Source organism: Papilio machaon, chromosome 11, assembly GCF_912999745.1.
Source record: "Papilio machaon chromosome 11, ilPapMach1.1, whole genome shotgun sequence".
Taxonomy (NCBI): Eukaryota; Metazoa; Arthropoda; class Insecta; order Lepidoptera; family Papilionidae; genus Papilio; species Papilio machaon.
In genome coordinates this window covers 8615915-8630455 of record NC_059996.1, presented here as the reverse complement: position 1 = coordinate 8630455, position 14541 = coordinate 8615915, and the positions used below count along the sequence as shown (strand labels likewise).

The 14541-nt window shown below is 42.8% G+C and overlaps 5 protein-coding genes across 5 annotated transcripts in view; 2 read left to right on the top strand and 3 right to left on the bottom strand.

Annotated features, from left to right (window-relative positions):
• The window catches only part of LOC106709675, a 92327-nt gene that overhangs the window by 16265 nt on the left and 61521 nt on the right, over positions 1–14541 (top strand). Inside the window, exon 2 of the mRNA XM_045680039.1 lies at positions 1542–1583. The gene's annotated coding sequence lies outside the window, so the exon portion shown is untranslated. The remainder of the gene's footprint in view (positions 1–1541; positions 1584–14541) is intronic.
• On the top strand, positions 3934–5679 carry LOC123721415. The gene is made up of 3 exons (XM_045680114.1): positions 3934–3946; positions 4681–4990; positions 5120–5679. Exons 1-3 carry the CDS (start codon positions 3934–3936, stop codon positions 5643–5645), a joined length of 849 nt encoding a protein of 282 aa, XP_045536070.1. The 3' UTR covers positions 5646–5679.
• LOC106709725 lies at positions 6677–7536 on the bottom strand. The gene has a single exon (XM_014501577.2). It carries the CDS (start codon positions 7279–7281, stop codon positions 6694–6696), a length of 588 nt encoding a protein of 195 aa, XP_014357063.2. The 5' UTR covers positions 7282–7536; the 3' UTR covers positions 6677–6693.
• LOC106709674 lies at positions 7959–10073 on the bottom strand. The gene is made up of 5 exons (XM_045680113.1): positions 10028–10073; positions 9604–9826; positions 9268–9461; positions 8779–8991; positions 7959–8161 (listed from the first exon to the last, which is right to left on the bottom strand). Exons 1-5 carry the CDS (start codon positions 10071–10073, stop codon positions 8112–8114), a joined length of 726 nt encoding a protein of 241 aa, XP_045536069.1. The 3' UTR covers positions 7959–8111.
• Positions 11121–12825, bottom strand: LOC106709726. Its single transcript, XM_014501578.2, has 2 exons — positions 12575–12825; positions 11121–12156 (listed from the first exon to the last, which is right to left on the bottom strand). The coding sequence occupies exon 2, from the start codon at positions 11868–11870 to the stop codon at positions 11298–11300; it is 573 nt and encodes a 190-aa protein (XP_014357064.2). The 5' UTR covers positions 11871–12156; positions 12575–12825; the 3' UTR covers positions 11121–11297.

Sequence of the window (14541 nt, the reverse complement as noted above, 5' to 3'; positions counted from 1 at the left end):
AGTGCCCAATTAGTATGACACTAAGCGAGCTACCCTATCCCCACTCCATCCCCTCCATTCCGCGAACTTTTGGACCTCCCCTCGTAGATGCACGTTGTCATGTACGAGAGCCTTAAACAAATCTTTAAAACTTATCCAGTCGTTATAATTACCGGCGAACTTTGGAATCGATAAAGGAGGTAATTTAGTTCTAATCGGGGTGGTCTCGCCATCATTTGTTGCTAAAAAACTCTGCGTAGTATTATTTGATTGTGATTGACCTTGACCTTTCGAAAATTCCAATAAATAATCCTTTAATAATCCCTTAAATTCTAGATATATGTCTTCAGTTGTCTCGTATAGACTTTCGGCATTAAATTGTAACTGCTCCAGTTCAGTTTTCGTAACCGTTGATTTAATCATCTCATATTGAGTTTGATACTTAGACCAATAACTTTCTAATGTTTCTAACCGTGCTTGTAGATAGCCAAGTGTGTATCTTGATTTAGACGTCTTTTTAGTATTACTTTGTAACTTAGAAATACGTTCCGATAACGTTTTTTGTGATTCACAAAGTTGAGCCATTGTTTACGTTTATGACGCGAATTCACTACAAAATAAGTTCAATGTCCACTTTCCCGTATATACTCAATTTACGTAAAGTTAAATAACTAGTTATATATATCTGGCGAATATGCGATTATATAAATAAGCAGTTTTTAATAACCAAAGTTTTAATCACAAATGTTCATGTAATGTAATTGTACAAAATTAATTACACACTGTTTAAATGTCCAAGTTTGTGAAATAGTTCATAAAGGTTTTCACCGGTGCACGAAATCAAAGTATATTTTTACAGTCTAATCTTACCAACTCGCAGTAATTAGCACTTAGCCTTTTACACTATTGTTTGTTACACTTATTACACTTTCACATTCCGGTTCTAGAAGGACCAAACATGTTAATAACTACACTTTTAACTTAAAAATTTATTGAAATAAACAGCGAGCGAACAATTTTGCTTAATCACTCACGTCAAATCTGATTTTTTTTATCCACCCTCATTTAACTGTTATTAATAAAAACGGGTTGTTAAGTCAATGTTGCTAGTTAAATGAATTTAACCAGATTTGAAGATTTTTACATTAAACATTATGTATAACGTGTTGCGGCGATAACCGCTACAGGTAGTCTTTGCTGTTTATTTGTGTAACTCACACGTTCAACAGAAAATGCAACTTAGATTTTGCATTAAGTATATTACAGTTTATTTTTTTTAATACAAGTCAAGACGTGTTCGACCTCAGTCTTTTTTGTTTTTGTCTGGATCAATATTATTATTGTAAGTTATCTTAGTGTATTTATACAATTAATAAAATTGATGTGTGTGTGTGTGAATAAAATCATGTCCATGATACTTATAATAAAAATAAAAATTTTAAAATGTTTGTCTGTCTGTGTGTGTGTGTCTGTTGTGTGCGGGAGTACTTTTTGCTATTTTTGTTAATTTCGCGGGCAACCGCTAGTATTCCATAAAATGTAAGTTATTCGTTTTGTTACAGGAAATCTGTGACGCAGATCACGGGCGGGGGTTCGACACCGAGGTGGGTGAACATTTTTTTGATTAGTTTTACATAATTTACAATCAGATTTTTTTTTGTGTGTTAAGTTTTACACAGGTAAGGATGTAAGCTTTACTTTAGCTATGTACTTTTAGACAATGTTACCATTTATCTAGATATTGCACTGATACTGCAACTACACGTACCTACTCTACTTACAAAGGCCAGTTCGATTCGGTGCGATACAATGTCGTACAACACCAGTCAAAGTCGCAAAGCGCTCTACAATTTTCCAATAATTTTGTGCGACAAAGGGTTTTGGGTGTCAAAGGCGTGCAGCGAACACGTTGAACCGTTTGAACCACGTGAAGTATCTATTACTTGTGACGGTTACTGTGACAATTCAGCAAACATAATACGTCGACGCTCGGCGCTCGGCAAAGGCCAGCTACGCAGACAAGACACTTCAGCCTCTGGATTGCTGTGCATTCTCTCTAGTTGAACTCGTTTATCAGAACGCTTTCAAATGACGCTTTCACTCGACATATAGAGTGATATCCAGTTGTGTTGCGCGGTTATCTGGAAGGGATGGCCAAGTTGACCTCCAAGAAGCTTGGTGTCGTGTACATTGTAAAGTGAAGCAGTATTACACGCCAGCCCATCACTTACAGTTATATAAAGCGCAGGTTTGGCTACAAATGGAATACTGTTCGCATCTCTGGGCAGGGGTTCCTAAACACCAGCTTCTTCCTATTGACCCTATAGTACGACGTGCGACTCGAATCGTCGAAAACCGAGGTTTTACCAATCGGCTTGACTCATCGGCTCTTCGAAAACACATCAGTTTCCTTTGCATTTTTTATCGCCTGTACCATGGGGAGTGTTCCAAAGAATTATTTGGGACCATTCCTGCCGTTCCGTCATGAGTATTCCGACAGCTACGTCACTGAGTATCTGTCCGCAGCGAAATTTCCAAATAGTTACGACTCAGGGGCCTTCAAGAAAAGAGCGTGCAACACCCTGGAAGACCGACATCGCATCTGTGGTTCCTTTGATGTTGCGGATGTCCCTGGGCGGCGGTTCAATTAACATTAGGCAATCTGCTGCACGTTTGCTGTTATTTTTAAAGGATCCCCTATTTTTGTTACTCAACAGACAAAGAGTGTACCTAATGTTTTTCACGCGTATCAAAGTTTGTTTTTATGTATTTTGGTTTGTATGTATTTAAATTCCATTTTCATTTGACGAGTGAGATGTCATACGGTTCGTTTTCTTCCCCGGAGTGTCATAGTGTATATCGTCATATCGGATATGCACATAACTGTGTCGACGTTCAAATCGCACTCGCCATATTTTTTTTTCGATGATTTCGAGTAGTTTCGTAATTTACCGTTGACACATTAAAACTTACGTTACGTTACATTTAAACTTATATTCGGTGAACAATAAGGTAAATGTGTGCAACTGATATTATGTTGTAGTGACACGGAAATGATTTAAATTATTGGGCGGATTTATCTTTTTGTTCGTTGTGTCAGGCGGTGTCAGAAGTTCTTACACTTTACACAACAAAGCTTCTCAAATCATCGGAATACTCAATGCCTAAGATATGGAATTTAAATTACTTGGAAAAATAAATGTCTAACACTTGATAATTGAAATATACTGCCACTTTGAAGCATCAGATCGACCTCATCTGTTGGAGTGAATAATCTTTTGAAAGACATTACCAAGGACATTGACAGGACTGTTACCAAGACAAGAACTTGAAGTTGTGTTATATTTACAATGTTTTATTACTAAATTTATTTTTGGTGTATTTTTAGAAGTAATTTCGAATTATTTAGTTTATATTACATTTAATTTTAAGAAATCCCTTGCAAATAGGGTTAGTGACAGGCAGGTAGGCGGGCGGCCATAAAAACTTAAGCCAAAACTTTAAGGTTCATGATACCTTGTATCATGAACCTTAAAGTTCATCACCCCACACTTGGGAAAACGCCAGGGAGATGATGATGATGATTTCGAGTATATTCTGAAATAAGAAAATGTTGCTTTTAACATTACAATTTATTCAGTTTAAATTAAAATATTGTGAAATATAGACAATAGATGGCGCTATCAAATATTTTAGAGCCTTAATAAGTCGGGTTTTTTTTATAATTTTTTTTAAATTGAGGTTTCGTTATTATTACAAGTTTATATTTAGTTCCTCCTGTCCCGATAATTGTCATCAAATTTTCGTGTGACAATGCAATGACGTGGTGCAGATCTGATGGAGCTGAAAGGTCATAGGAACTTCGCAATTAAATAACACAACTTAATTTAGTTTGGGCTTGTCTGAATCGTCTTGACGAGTAATTTTTGCTTCAATGGTAACCAAGGTCTCATGATGGTGCTGGAAGGTATTCCTAGAAACTTTGTAAAGGATTTTTTTCTTTTTGCGAAATCAATTTAAAACTTGGTTTTTACTTTTTAATTTTCTTCATTTTTAGCCGACTTCAAAAAGAAGGAGGTTATCAATTCGACTGTTTTTTTTATTTTATGTGTGTTACCGCGAAACTCCGCCCCTGGTGGCCCGATTTTTAAAAACTTCTTTTCTTATGAGTTTGTGGAAGTCAAGTTTTAAATGATACTGGCTACTCAAACGATTTAAAAATAAATAGTTTCGACATTTCGACAGCTTTCACACTGACAATTACACTATCGAGCGCGAGCGTTATAAAATTTGTATAGAGGAAGCCGCCGGTTGTAGCAGCCGCCAAAAGTCGCATGTTGAAGGCAAGAGGCTCGGTGCAGGCGGGACCGCGGCGAGCCGGGCACCAAGCTCGGCCGCGGCGCACAACGCACCTAGAACGTCCGCAGCCCGGACTGCCGCCACACGAGCGGGCCAAGTGCTTCCGAATCACTTGCTACGTTATAGTGCAGTGTGAGTTCATCTAGTAAGACGACACAGTGTCCCCAAGGCGAGTCAAAGGAATGACATTCTTTTTTCTCGTCATATTTATAATTGTCATTACTCCGTAGTGAATTATCTAGATGGTTCAGAGAATCCAATTTTGATATATGGGTACCAAACAGCATTTAAATAAAAGAAAACTTAGGAAATTGGAATCTTTCACTGTCTTTTCTCGAATAGAGCTTGGATTGAGCTCCGAAAAATGCTCACACACGGTTCGCGGCGTAGGTGTGGCGGTGTTCGTGGGCGCCAGTACCATTTACCGATGCGTTTGGGTGCCGGCGGCGGGATTGCGCGACTACGACAAGCTGGCGCGCATCATGTACCTGTACGATTCGGAGGCGTGCGGGCGCCGCGTGGCCGCTGCGCTCGCCATCGCCAACTTGCGGCTGAGCAACGCAACAGGCACGCAGGCGCGCGGCGTGCGCCCCGTGCGCTGGCGGCCCGCCCTCGTCACCGTCTCCGCTAGCCTGTCCGCTGCCACTAGATGGTATCCATTCGCTCCTCGATTACTTTATCTAATATCCATCATTGAAACTTGTCTCAGATCTGGTAAATATAGATTCTCTCATCTACCGATGTTGATCGATTTGCAAATAAAAACCCTCCTTGGTGTCAGGTACCTGAACTTCAGCGTTGCGATACACGCGCTGTGGTTGCTATCGGCCGTGTTCCTCAACATATTAGTGAAGACGTGCGCGAGGCTCCGTCTTCAAAAGATCGGCCTCTCGTTGTTTTTGTACGCGTCGGTATCGGTGGTGATTTTCGACCTGTCCATGGCCATCGTGTACGCGTCGCACATCAAGAAGAGCCTGACCAAGGGTATGATCCTGCGGTACAGCGGGTGGAGCGTCGAGATGAAGCTGGAGAACTATTCGGCGTGGGGGGGCTGGGTGCCTCTAGCGGCGGCGCTGTGCTGGGCGCGCGGCGGGCCGTTCGAATGTCTCAACATGTACTGCTGCCGCGCCGTGCATCTCACACTGCGCGGCGTGCGCAAGCGGGAGGTGAAGCGCCGGCTCACGTTGGTCGTCAACCCTCCGCTGCCGGAGGCGCGCTCCGAGAACCCTAGCGACGGGACGGTTCTGTACTTTAGGGCCGGCGAGCACATTCCCTTCAGGGGGAATAGGGTCAGCAGGGTCTTCTAGCATATCTATACTAATTAAAATCACGGCTAAGCTCACGTGCAGTCCGGTTCGCGTCCCGACTAGTTCCAGACCCGTCGGGGCTTCTTCATCATGGTGAATACTTGGGATAGATTCGCGGACGCGCTACGCCTGGCATAAACAAGTTTGTACATACATCAATCCTAACTTGAGTTGAGCAGTTATTTTAATTAGTATAAGTTGATGTATCACGAAAGTTTAAGTTAATATCTATTTAGTGATAATCGTAATATAAGTCGCATATTTGGTAAGTTGTAATAATAAAAATGAAAATTACGACCACAACATTTTTATATTGTTGCCTTAGTGCTGATTATTATATTCATACAAAAATACATGAATGGTGTGTTTCTGTGTAGAGTCATTTGGTACTCGGCTTTAAAAACTAACAATTATCTTTCATAATAATCATTAAACATTTCACTTGGTACTTATTGTTTTTCAAACCTGTTTACGAAATATATGATAATAATTAGATGATTAATGAGTTTTTTATTGAATACTAGCTGTTGTTCGTGTTTCGTACTCGTGTTCTGTTATTATAAGTAACGCAAACACACTGTGGACACGAAATATTACATTTTCTTTTTAATATTACGAATAGATAAATAAAGCTATAGAATTGTTGGCGGCGATCCTCAGAGATTTACGAACAATTTTAATTTGGGGTTTTGGAAAAAAAATAGTGTTCATAATGTTATTATTATCATCGAAGCAAAGGAAAAGCGCTCAATTATTTATGAACATGAGAGAAAAATGTGATTCCAGCAACAGCCGTCGCCGCCGTTGTCGCTGAACTTATATAAAAATAATAGTTGAAATAGTGACGGCTTTACCATGGACCTCGTATTTATTCTAACTTACGTAAGTAATTGCTTGAGAAATCGTCGAAATTATCGCCGATCTCCGTTAGGAGATTGCATTGCAGAAAGGTGATTTAGGTAAAATTATAGAAAGCACTATATAGCTTCAATGTATTTTATTTAAACAAAACAAAAATCAGCCAAGTTTATCGACCGAGCGCCGGCACCTACGCACGGCGGCTGAACTGCAAGCGCGCCGGGCTTCCCGCGGCCTCTGCCGGGCCCCTCGCGCCCGTCACCCTCACCAGCTGCAGCTGCCCGCTGGGCAGCAGCACAAAGTACGTACCTACGCTCTTCAGCACCTCCACGGGACCTTCTATTTTTTCTACTTTAAGTTGCTCTGGGGTGTCGGTGGCGGGGGCGTCTGTGGTAGTTGCGGCAAAAGTATCGTCGGGCACGCCGTATACGTCATCGGGTGTTCCATAGCTGGTGCTCGGTAGCCCGTCCCCGGGCAGCCGGAAAGGTTTCCCTGCGGGCGTCCACCCCGAGGGCGGATAGGGGCCGCTCGCTGCTGTCTGCTCATCGGGCAGCGCGAGTGGCGCGCCCACAGGCTTCCACCCGGAGGGCGGGTACGGCCCCCCGACTGAGTCAGTGGTTGGTTCAACTGACGGTTCAGTCGTTGGGACTAGTTCAAAGCGCTGCGACCTAAATCTGGCGGGTGGCAGGCGCGGCGGCTGGAGCTGTCCCGGCGCTCGCGCCGCCGGCGCCTGTCCGAGGCTCCCGGCGATCACACAGAACAAAACCATTGACTTCATTTCCGATCGATTATCGAATGACTACGATCTAGTCGTAGTTATCTATTTATAGTGCGTCGTGTCTATTATATTTATATGATGCGAAAGGTTTATAGTTTGTTGGACGTAAATGGCGCGCCCGAGGAAGGTCGGTCGCGAGGACGCCGCACCGGGCACGCGGGCTCCCGAATGAGGCCAGCCGTCATCCTGACTCCTTGTTGCGTAACTGTTGCATGTAATTACAATGTTAATAAAATATAACTACTCTATTATTCTATTAGCTCTTACTCTCTCTTATATACTGGGTGCTATTCGTGGTTACCAAATTTCAAATCTTTTAGACTGAATTAAGAAAACCTTGCAAGAAAATGTCGTGGAACACTCACGGTATTTCATTGGGACGATATTTAGATATATTTTTTGCAGTATATGTATACAAACTAGTTTGAATCAAAGTTTGGAAGGTTTTCTTCCAAGTCGCTAAGCTCTGTCAACTAGCTTACTTCGACTAAGTCTTCGTGTAAAGGCAACATTAAAAGGTGGATAGTGATTTTCATAAGTTTATCTGTTATTAAATTACATTGTACCGAAAGAAATAAGATTAGTTTTCAATTTTAAACTTTTAGTACTAATTATACATATATCAATTAAAATCTGAAAAATGTAAGAAATCATTAATATCTATTGAGAGAGCGTGTGAAGGAGCTGCGTTTCATGATGTTTTCTTATGTCTGATTTTTGCTTCAAAAAAGAACAAATGCTACGGCATCTTTGTAATACAAACTGTTGTAAGCTCCCGCAGGTATGCCAACAACCGTCAGTGTGTTTGATATTTTTAAATACGGCCTAACTTAAGCAGTATGTCTCCTTGCTTGTTGAAATTTTTCACTTTGAATTTTACCTGAAAATTGATACGAATTCTACATTAATCTCTAGTTATCTGATATCTCACTTCTCTTTTATATTACAGTCGGGAAAGTTTCGGTGGATGGATGGATCAAAATGAAATTTGCCATAAAGATAGATTACTGTCTGAAATAGCGAGAACGATAGTAAGTTTTTTTTTATAATTTCGCGGGCAACACTTAGTACTCGGATAAACACGAAAGTTTAGATGGATGGATGTATGGATGATTGTTACCACGAAACACCAGAATGGCTGAACCTAGCAGGATGAAATAGATTATTGTCTAGATTAGCACACAAGCTACTTATTCAGTATTTGTTTTTTAATTTCAAGCGGTCGAAATTACAAAAATACCAAAATGTATTATCATTTTGCGACTTTAGCTTCAAAATTGTATTTCTTAAGCTAAACAAATTGCCTCTTAGCATCTGTTTTGTAAAAAATGCAGTTGAGAGTTTTGCCTCATTTCTACCTCGACAAGGAGGAGAGTATCTTGTATATCTTCGTCGCGAAAGTAAAAGTCGCCCTCGTGCTCGCTCCTCAAGGGCTGCATGACTGAGTAAATCGTACGCAATATTATCTTTCAAATTGATAAGTATGTTTACACTGACGGTAGGCGGCGAGGCCCTCGAGGTAGTTGTCCTTGAGGATCCAGAAGTTGATGAGCCATTGCACGAGGCCGCGGCAGCTGGCGTAGGCCAACAGCGCTCCCACCCAACTTGTGTCCGGTAGGGGGCTCGCGTTCGCCGGCCAGCCGCCGCGCCGGCGCCCGCTTAGCCACCGTACCCCGCCACCGCCGGACTCGATGTATTCGAATATGTCTCCTGCATAAAACACACCATGCTTAAGGCGCTGATCGACTTCGAGCAACGACAGAGGCGCGTTCGTCGATCAGCGCTTGACTTGTTTACACACATGGTAATTGTGACTTTGTTTTGCTTCACGCCTCACTGTGGTTTTCAACTGCTGTGACACATATACTGATATATTGTTATTTGGCTTGACTGCGTAACGAGACACTTGATTGATTGTTTCTTGACTTGACTGTGTAACGGGCATACACAGACTCAAGGTGTAAATGGGGGTTGTTCGTGCGTTACGTTCGGTGCTCGTGTGGCGGATGTCTCGGATGAAGAGCGCGGCGAACACGAGGTCGGCGAGCAGCAGTGCGGCGCCGGCGCAGCAGGCGGGTAGCGCCGCGCCGCAAAGCGCGCATGGCCGTCGGCGCTGTGCTGCGTGCACCGCCGCGAGCGCCAGCCACGCTATGTGCAGCCCCAGCCACACCTGCAACTTACTGCCAATAGAACACACAATAACACTCGCACCCTCAAACATTGAAAGAGGATTCTATTTTTGGGATAAGTAATTTTCATGAATACAATCAAGAAAGCCGGTTTTATATTCATCATTCGGGGGAGGAGGGTTGAACTGTTCACCTGCGGAAGGCGGCGGCAGGCGGGCTGTGTGCGGGCCAGACGAGCGCGGCGACCGGGGCTCCGGTGCCGGAGCGCACCGTGTAGTTGTAGAGGGCGGGCGCGGCGCATGCGCGCGGCTCGTACAGGTATACCAGCTTTAGCAGCGTCAACTCGGCCAGCTCACCCGCGCGAGGAGCCAGCCGGCAGCTTAGCGTTAGCCAGCTCACCACCGCGCACCCCATCGCTGCTTGCACACACATTACAAGATGAACACTGCGAACCTGTCGACCTTCACCGAGGTTTGTACGTTATACTCAAGAGTACAAGGAGTTATGGGTTTCGTCTGATAACGTTTTATTCAATATTCTATCAGTCGTACAATAACGGATGGTAATAGTTATTTGAGTAATCGCTTGACATTTGTTTCTAATACAATTCTACTTACTCTGGTACAAAATTATTACTAAAGTCCAAACGCCTAGAGAATTCATTTCAAAGCAACAGACCGCTTTCGATTTTAATTTGTTCAAATTAGATGAATTTGGGAATCCTCTTAGCGTCCGGCGACAATTGAGTACCGGAGAGCTCAGGTGGGCCGCGGCACCATTGTTGAAAGGTAACGGAGTACTGTCAAAATTCAAATTTTTCAAATCAATTACTGTTAATGATATTAATATCGTAATACTTCATGATTGCTTTTATATATACAGCATTAACTGTTTTCGTTTGGTCAAAAACGTTGGGGTGTGGTGGGGGCAACAGCGGTAGCGTCGTACCTGCGCATCCTTACCGTGTTATCTTTAATTACCCCCTGCTCTCCGCCCGCACTCCCCGCCAGCCCGTCGGCTTCACTGTACGGCTTCCCTCCAGACGGTGAGATATGTTTACGGCCACTTGCTTCTACGCGGATTATAAGTTTGTATGTAAGTTGGTACGGCTTCCTCGCAGCCCTCTCTGTCGCTCTTTTGACGCCCTACTTTCATTAATTCTTACCTCTTTGGAAAAAAATGTAGCTATTTAGGATTCAAAGGTTTGTCTTTGTCTGATATTATCATTCATACCTTTCATGATTTAACAATAAGAAGAAGCCGGGTGTAGATCGCACTACTTGTACGCAAAAATTTAAATAAGTAATGGGTGAGATTTGAACTCGTTCTTTTCAATATTTTTTTAGAATGTAGGTATTCAAAAAGAAAACTTCAGGTTAACAGATTAAGTGGAAGGCACCAGCATCAGGCAACAATATCTGTTGCACGAATTGCTGACTCACCCGGTGAAATACCACCACCACACAGAAGACATGCGTTAAAGGGGAAACAATTCCGCGTTTCATCCGATGAGTGTGGTGGAATATCCCTGGGCAGCAGTTGCTTCGCTATTTCGGCGAATTCAGATGGCCGCTAGCTCGTTTGCCACCATATGATATAAAAAAAGATCAAAATGTTGTGATTTGCAAATAAACAAGATTATTTTCGAAGTCAAATAAATGATAATTTATTAAATAAATAAATAATACATTAACAATAAAAAGATTCGTTAATTGGGAATGGTCTCGGTCGCTTGTAGACATTTCTCACTCTCGATTCAATTTTATTTTGTTTCTAAATTGTGTTTTGTGTTTGAAATATAATTAAAACATATTAGTAACTGTTGAGGGAGTTTAGCATAAATAGTCATCGTTGGTGGCAAACGCACACGCAGCCTCAGAGAACAGTTCAGAGCAGTTGCACGTAGGCGGCGGCGGGCTGGTACTGAGGTGCGGCGGTGTACACGAAGAGGGGCGCGCGCTCCTCTGCGCGGTACTGCAGGCGCGCCGTGTACGCCATGTTGCGCACGTCGTTCTCCGTGCGGTACTGCACGCGCTGCAGCCGCCCGTCCTGCAGCAGCACGTAGTACGCGCCCTCGGCACTCACCACCTCGGCGTCGCCTTTCGGCCCCTCTTCGAGCCTCTCCTTCTCGTCTTTGTTTTCACTTCCTTCTATAGTCTCGACCTCCTCCGTCGTCTCATCGCCGGCGTCGGTGACGGGCGGACCGTACTCGGTTTGCGGCGCAGCGTACGTGGCGAGCGGGGCGCCGTAGCTGGTGGCGGGCACGCCGTACGATGTCGAGGGCGGGGCGACCGCCTCGCGACTCGGTAGCTCGAACGCCGTCGCCGGGCGGAATCCGGCCGCTGGGTAGGGGGCGTCGTCGGCCCGCTGCCTGGCCAAACCGGGCCGCGCTTGTCTGGAGAACGGGGGCTCGGCGGCTCCCATCGCTGCCAGCAGGAGGACGCAAGTGTAAGTCTTCATTGTTATGGATGCTTAGACGGCTCGAGAACGAGTGATACTTTGGCCTAAAACGGTCACACTTATATACTTATTCCATCGGCGAGTGAGTTTCTTGTCTAAATTTCCGATTAGCCGGATGTGTCATCCTCTCCTTCAAAATCGATATTCTGTCTGAGTGGACTGCGACATTGGCCTCCTAAGGCGAGCGCGCGAGGTTACGTAGCGGCGGCCGATTAGGAGGTGTCATTGTCCACAGCGCGGACGTGAGATGCCTGCCGATTGCCGAGTACCGTGTGCCGTGGAGCCCCTGCAATGGAACTCACGAAAATTTCTAACCAAAAGTTTTCTTAACATGTATGGTTCGTGAGAAAATCGCTGTGTTATGGCGGCACTAAATAGATCATTGTGGTGGTGTGGCGGCGTCGCCGGTGCTGCGAGGATGGCCACGTTAAACGTTAATTAAAACGGTGAAACGATCTAGTACAAGTTGCAAGTGGAATGTATAAAATATTGCGCATTTCTCCTTGATACTCCTATAAGGCGCGCTAGGACGTGCCACAAAATTTGTTGGTCCAAGATAGTGGCGTCTGAATAATAAGAGCTTAATTGTATGTATGTAATTTAACACAAAGACAAAAAGCCATTAAAATTATACCAAGGTGTTCATAATTTTGCTGTTCAATATTGGAATACTTAGTGGAAGTATTCAGGATGAAACGACTTACCTAACATTTCAATTTAAAACATCTATGTCTTTTATAACAGTGTTTATATATTGTTACTTTTTTACGTAATTTTATAAGACCTAAAAGATATTTTGATAAATGTACCACAAAGCACGTGTCCAGTGCACACGTTCGGCAATGTTTATATCTCACAAAATGGCGTCTGCTTGACATTTAATTACACGGGCAAAATGGCGTTCGTCGCGCGCTCGCTGTCACTCGCCGCGAACGCTGTTGTCCTCACCTAGTTATGATGAAGGAAAATAGATGTTAAAGGATAATTTATGACCGTGTTTTCTTTTTGTATCAACCTCGCTGCGGAAGCTTTTTGTGCCACCAATTTTGTAACAGAAAATAAAAGACAATATTTTTTATATTTTTCGCCATAGATAGACGACGGGTGATGGTTTTAATGGTTGTAATAATATTAATTATAAATAATAATAAATTTACTAATTAAAAGTTGTAATTTACAAAACTGAACACAAGTAGTTTTTGTCTCCTCTTCAGCGGCCGTTTGAGGTGGACAAATTTACCCATTCTTATCCTCACAATTGCTAATCATGAAAGTAGGTACAGGGGTAACCTTAAGTTTATTTTTAAAATTAGCGGAAAAAATATACGAGAGGTATAGAAGAACAGGCGTGATTTTTTTACAAATATTTGGCAATCGCAAGGTTTTACCGAAACCTTGTTTGTTTAGGACACTTCTTCCGTCTTAGACAAGGCGGTCTGACGGTCAAATACAAGGAAAGTGGCACATTTGTTCTTCACCAAGCAATGATAGGTTTCATATTATACGAGTATTAACGCTTTGATATCACAGTGTCATTGTTTTAAAACGTAACCATATGAACACATTTTTATTTACTAAAATCATATAATTTACATTACGTGTGTGTGTGAAGTTCCCTTTATCTAGGTGTACTATTTAGTAATGACTGAAAATTAGAACTTTCTTTGCTGTCATTAATATTAAAAAAATACTCCTATACTTCTAGTTTATTAGTGTGAGTTAGAGTACTTTTTCTTGACATATTGTGTGTACAAATGACCAAATAAAGACGAATATTCCGATAGCGCCGACACAAACATCACGGTATATGTTTTACGTAAAGTGACTATCTTAGAAACGAATATTATAATATTGTTCAATAATTTCCCTTTTGTAATAAAGAGAGTTTAATCAAGTGAGCAGTGCCACCCCCCCGCACCCCGCACCCCCGCACCCCCGCACCCCGCCGGCCCGCGCACCGCAAATAGGTTGTATTTCACGTGGGATTTACGATCTCATTTCCGAGGATCAAACGCGGGACTTTCGAACGAGAATTGTTTCGGTTAACATATTCGCCGTTTATCAGTCTTTGTAATTACCTACTTGTATGTATGTGATCTGCAATGTTCTCTTATATGTAGGTACACCTCACACTTGAAAGCCATCGGTGATAGTGTAACTGCAATCCATGAAAATAAAATAAGTAACACTTCGATTTATTATGTACATCTCGAGCACAACAATGATCAAACATGTCGGAGCGACGACGATGTTAGCTACGAGTACACTAAACAGTCTCCGCGGCAGAGCTTAGTGCATTTTCTAGTGCCTGTAAACTTATTAATGTTTGTTAGCGTGTTCCTTAATAATTTCGTGAGTAACAAGCGACCGAAGAAGCCGAGACCCGATAGTCAAGGAGCCCCGGTCGCCCGTCTTGCGGTGTTTGCGTGGTTTGCGTTGTTCGCAGGGCATTTGCACACATATTGGACAGATAATCCTTGTGCAATTTGACTTTCAAATGCCTACCCAAATACCCTGACATTACGGTATGCCTATAACACGAACATTGACTGCACTGCTAAATAATCGTAACCCTTTTCCTCTTTCAATATGTCTTAGGACTCTGCTATGTTTTAATAAAATAACTTCGGTATAAACATTATTTGATATATTACAACAATATTTTCATTGC

Excerpts from the sequence above, each read along its gene's own strand:
- LOC123721415 (XM_045680114.1), top strand. Across the intron at positions 4,991-5,119 it reads CTGTCCGCTGCCACTAGATG|GTACCTGAACTTCAGCGTTG; the intron begins GTATCCATTCGC and ends CCTTGGTGTCAG.
- LOC106709725 (XM_014501577.2), bottom strand. The coding sequence starts at position 7,281 with ATGAAGTCAATGGTTTTGTTCTGTGTGATCGCCGGGAGCCTCGGACAG.
- LOC106709674 (XM_045680113.1), bottom strand. The coding sequence starts at position 10,073 with ATGAATTCTCTAGGCGTTTGGACTTTAGTAATAATTTTGTACCAGA. Across the intron at positions 9,462-9,603 it reads CCTGCCGCCGCCTTCCGCAG|TAAGTTGCAGGTGTGGCTGG; the intron begins GTGAACAGTTCA and ends TTCTATTGGCAG. Across the intron at positions 8,992-9,267 it reads CCGCCACACGAGCACCGAAC|GAGACATATTCGAATACATC; the intron begins GTAACGCACGAA and ends TGTTTTATGCAG.
- LOC106709726 (XM_014501578.2), bottom strand. The coding sequence starts at position 11,870 with ATGAAGACTTACACTTGCGTCCTCCTGCTGGCAGCGATGGGAGCCGCC.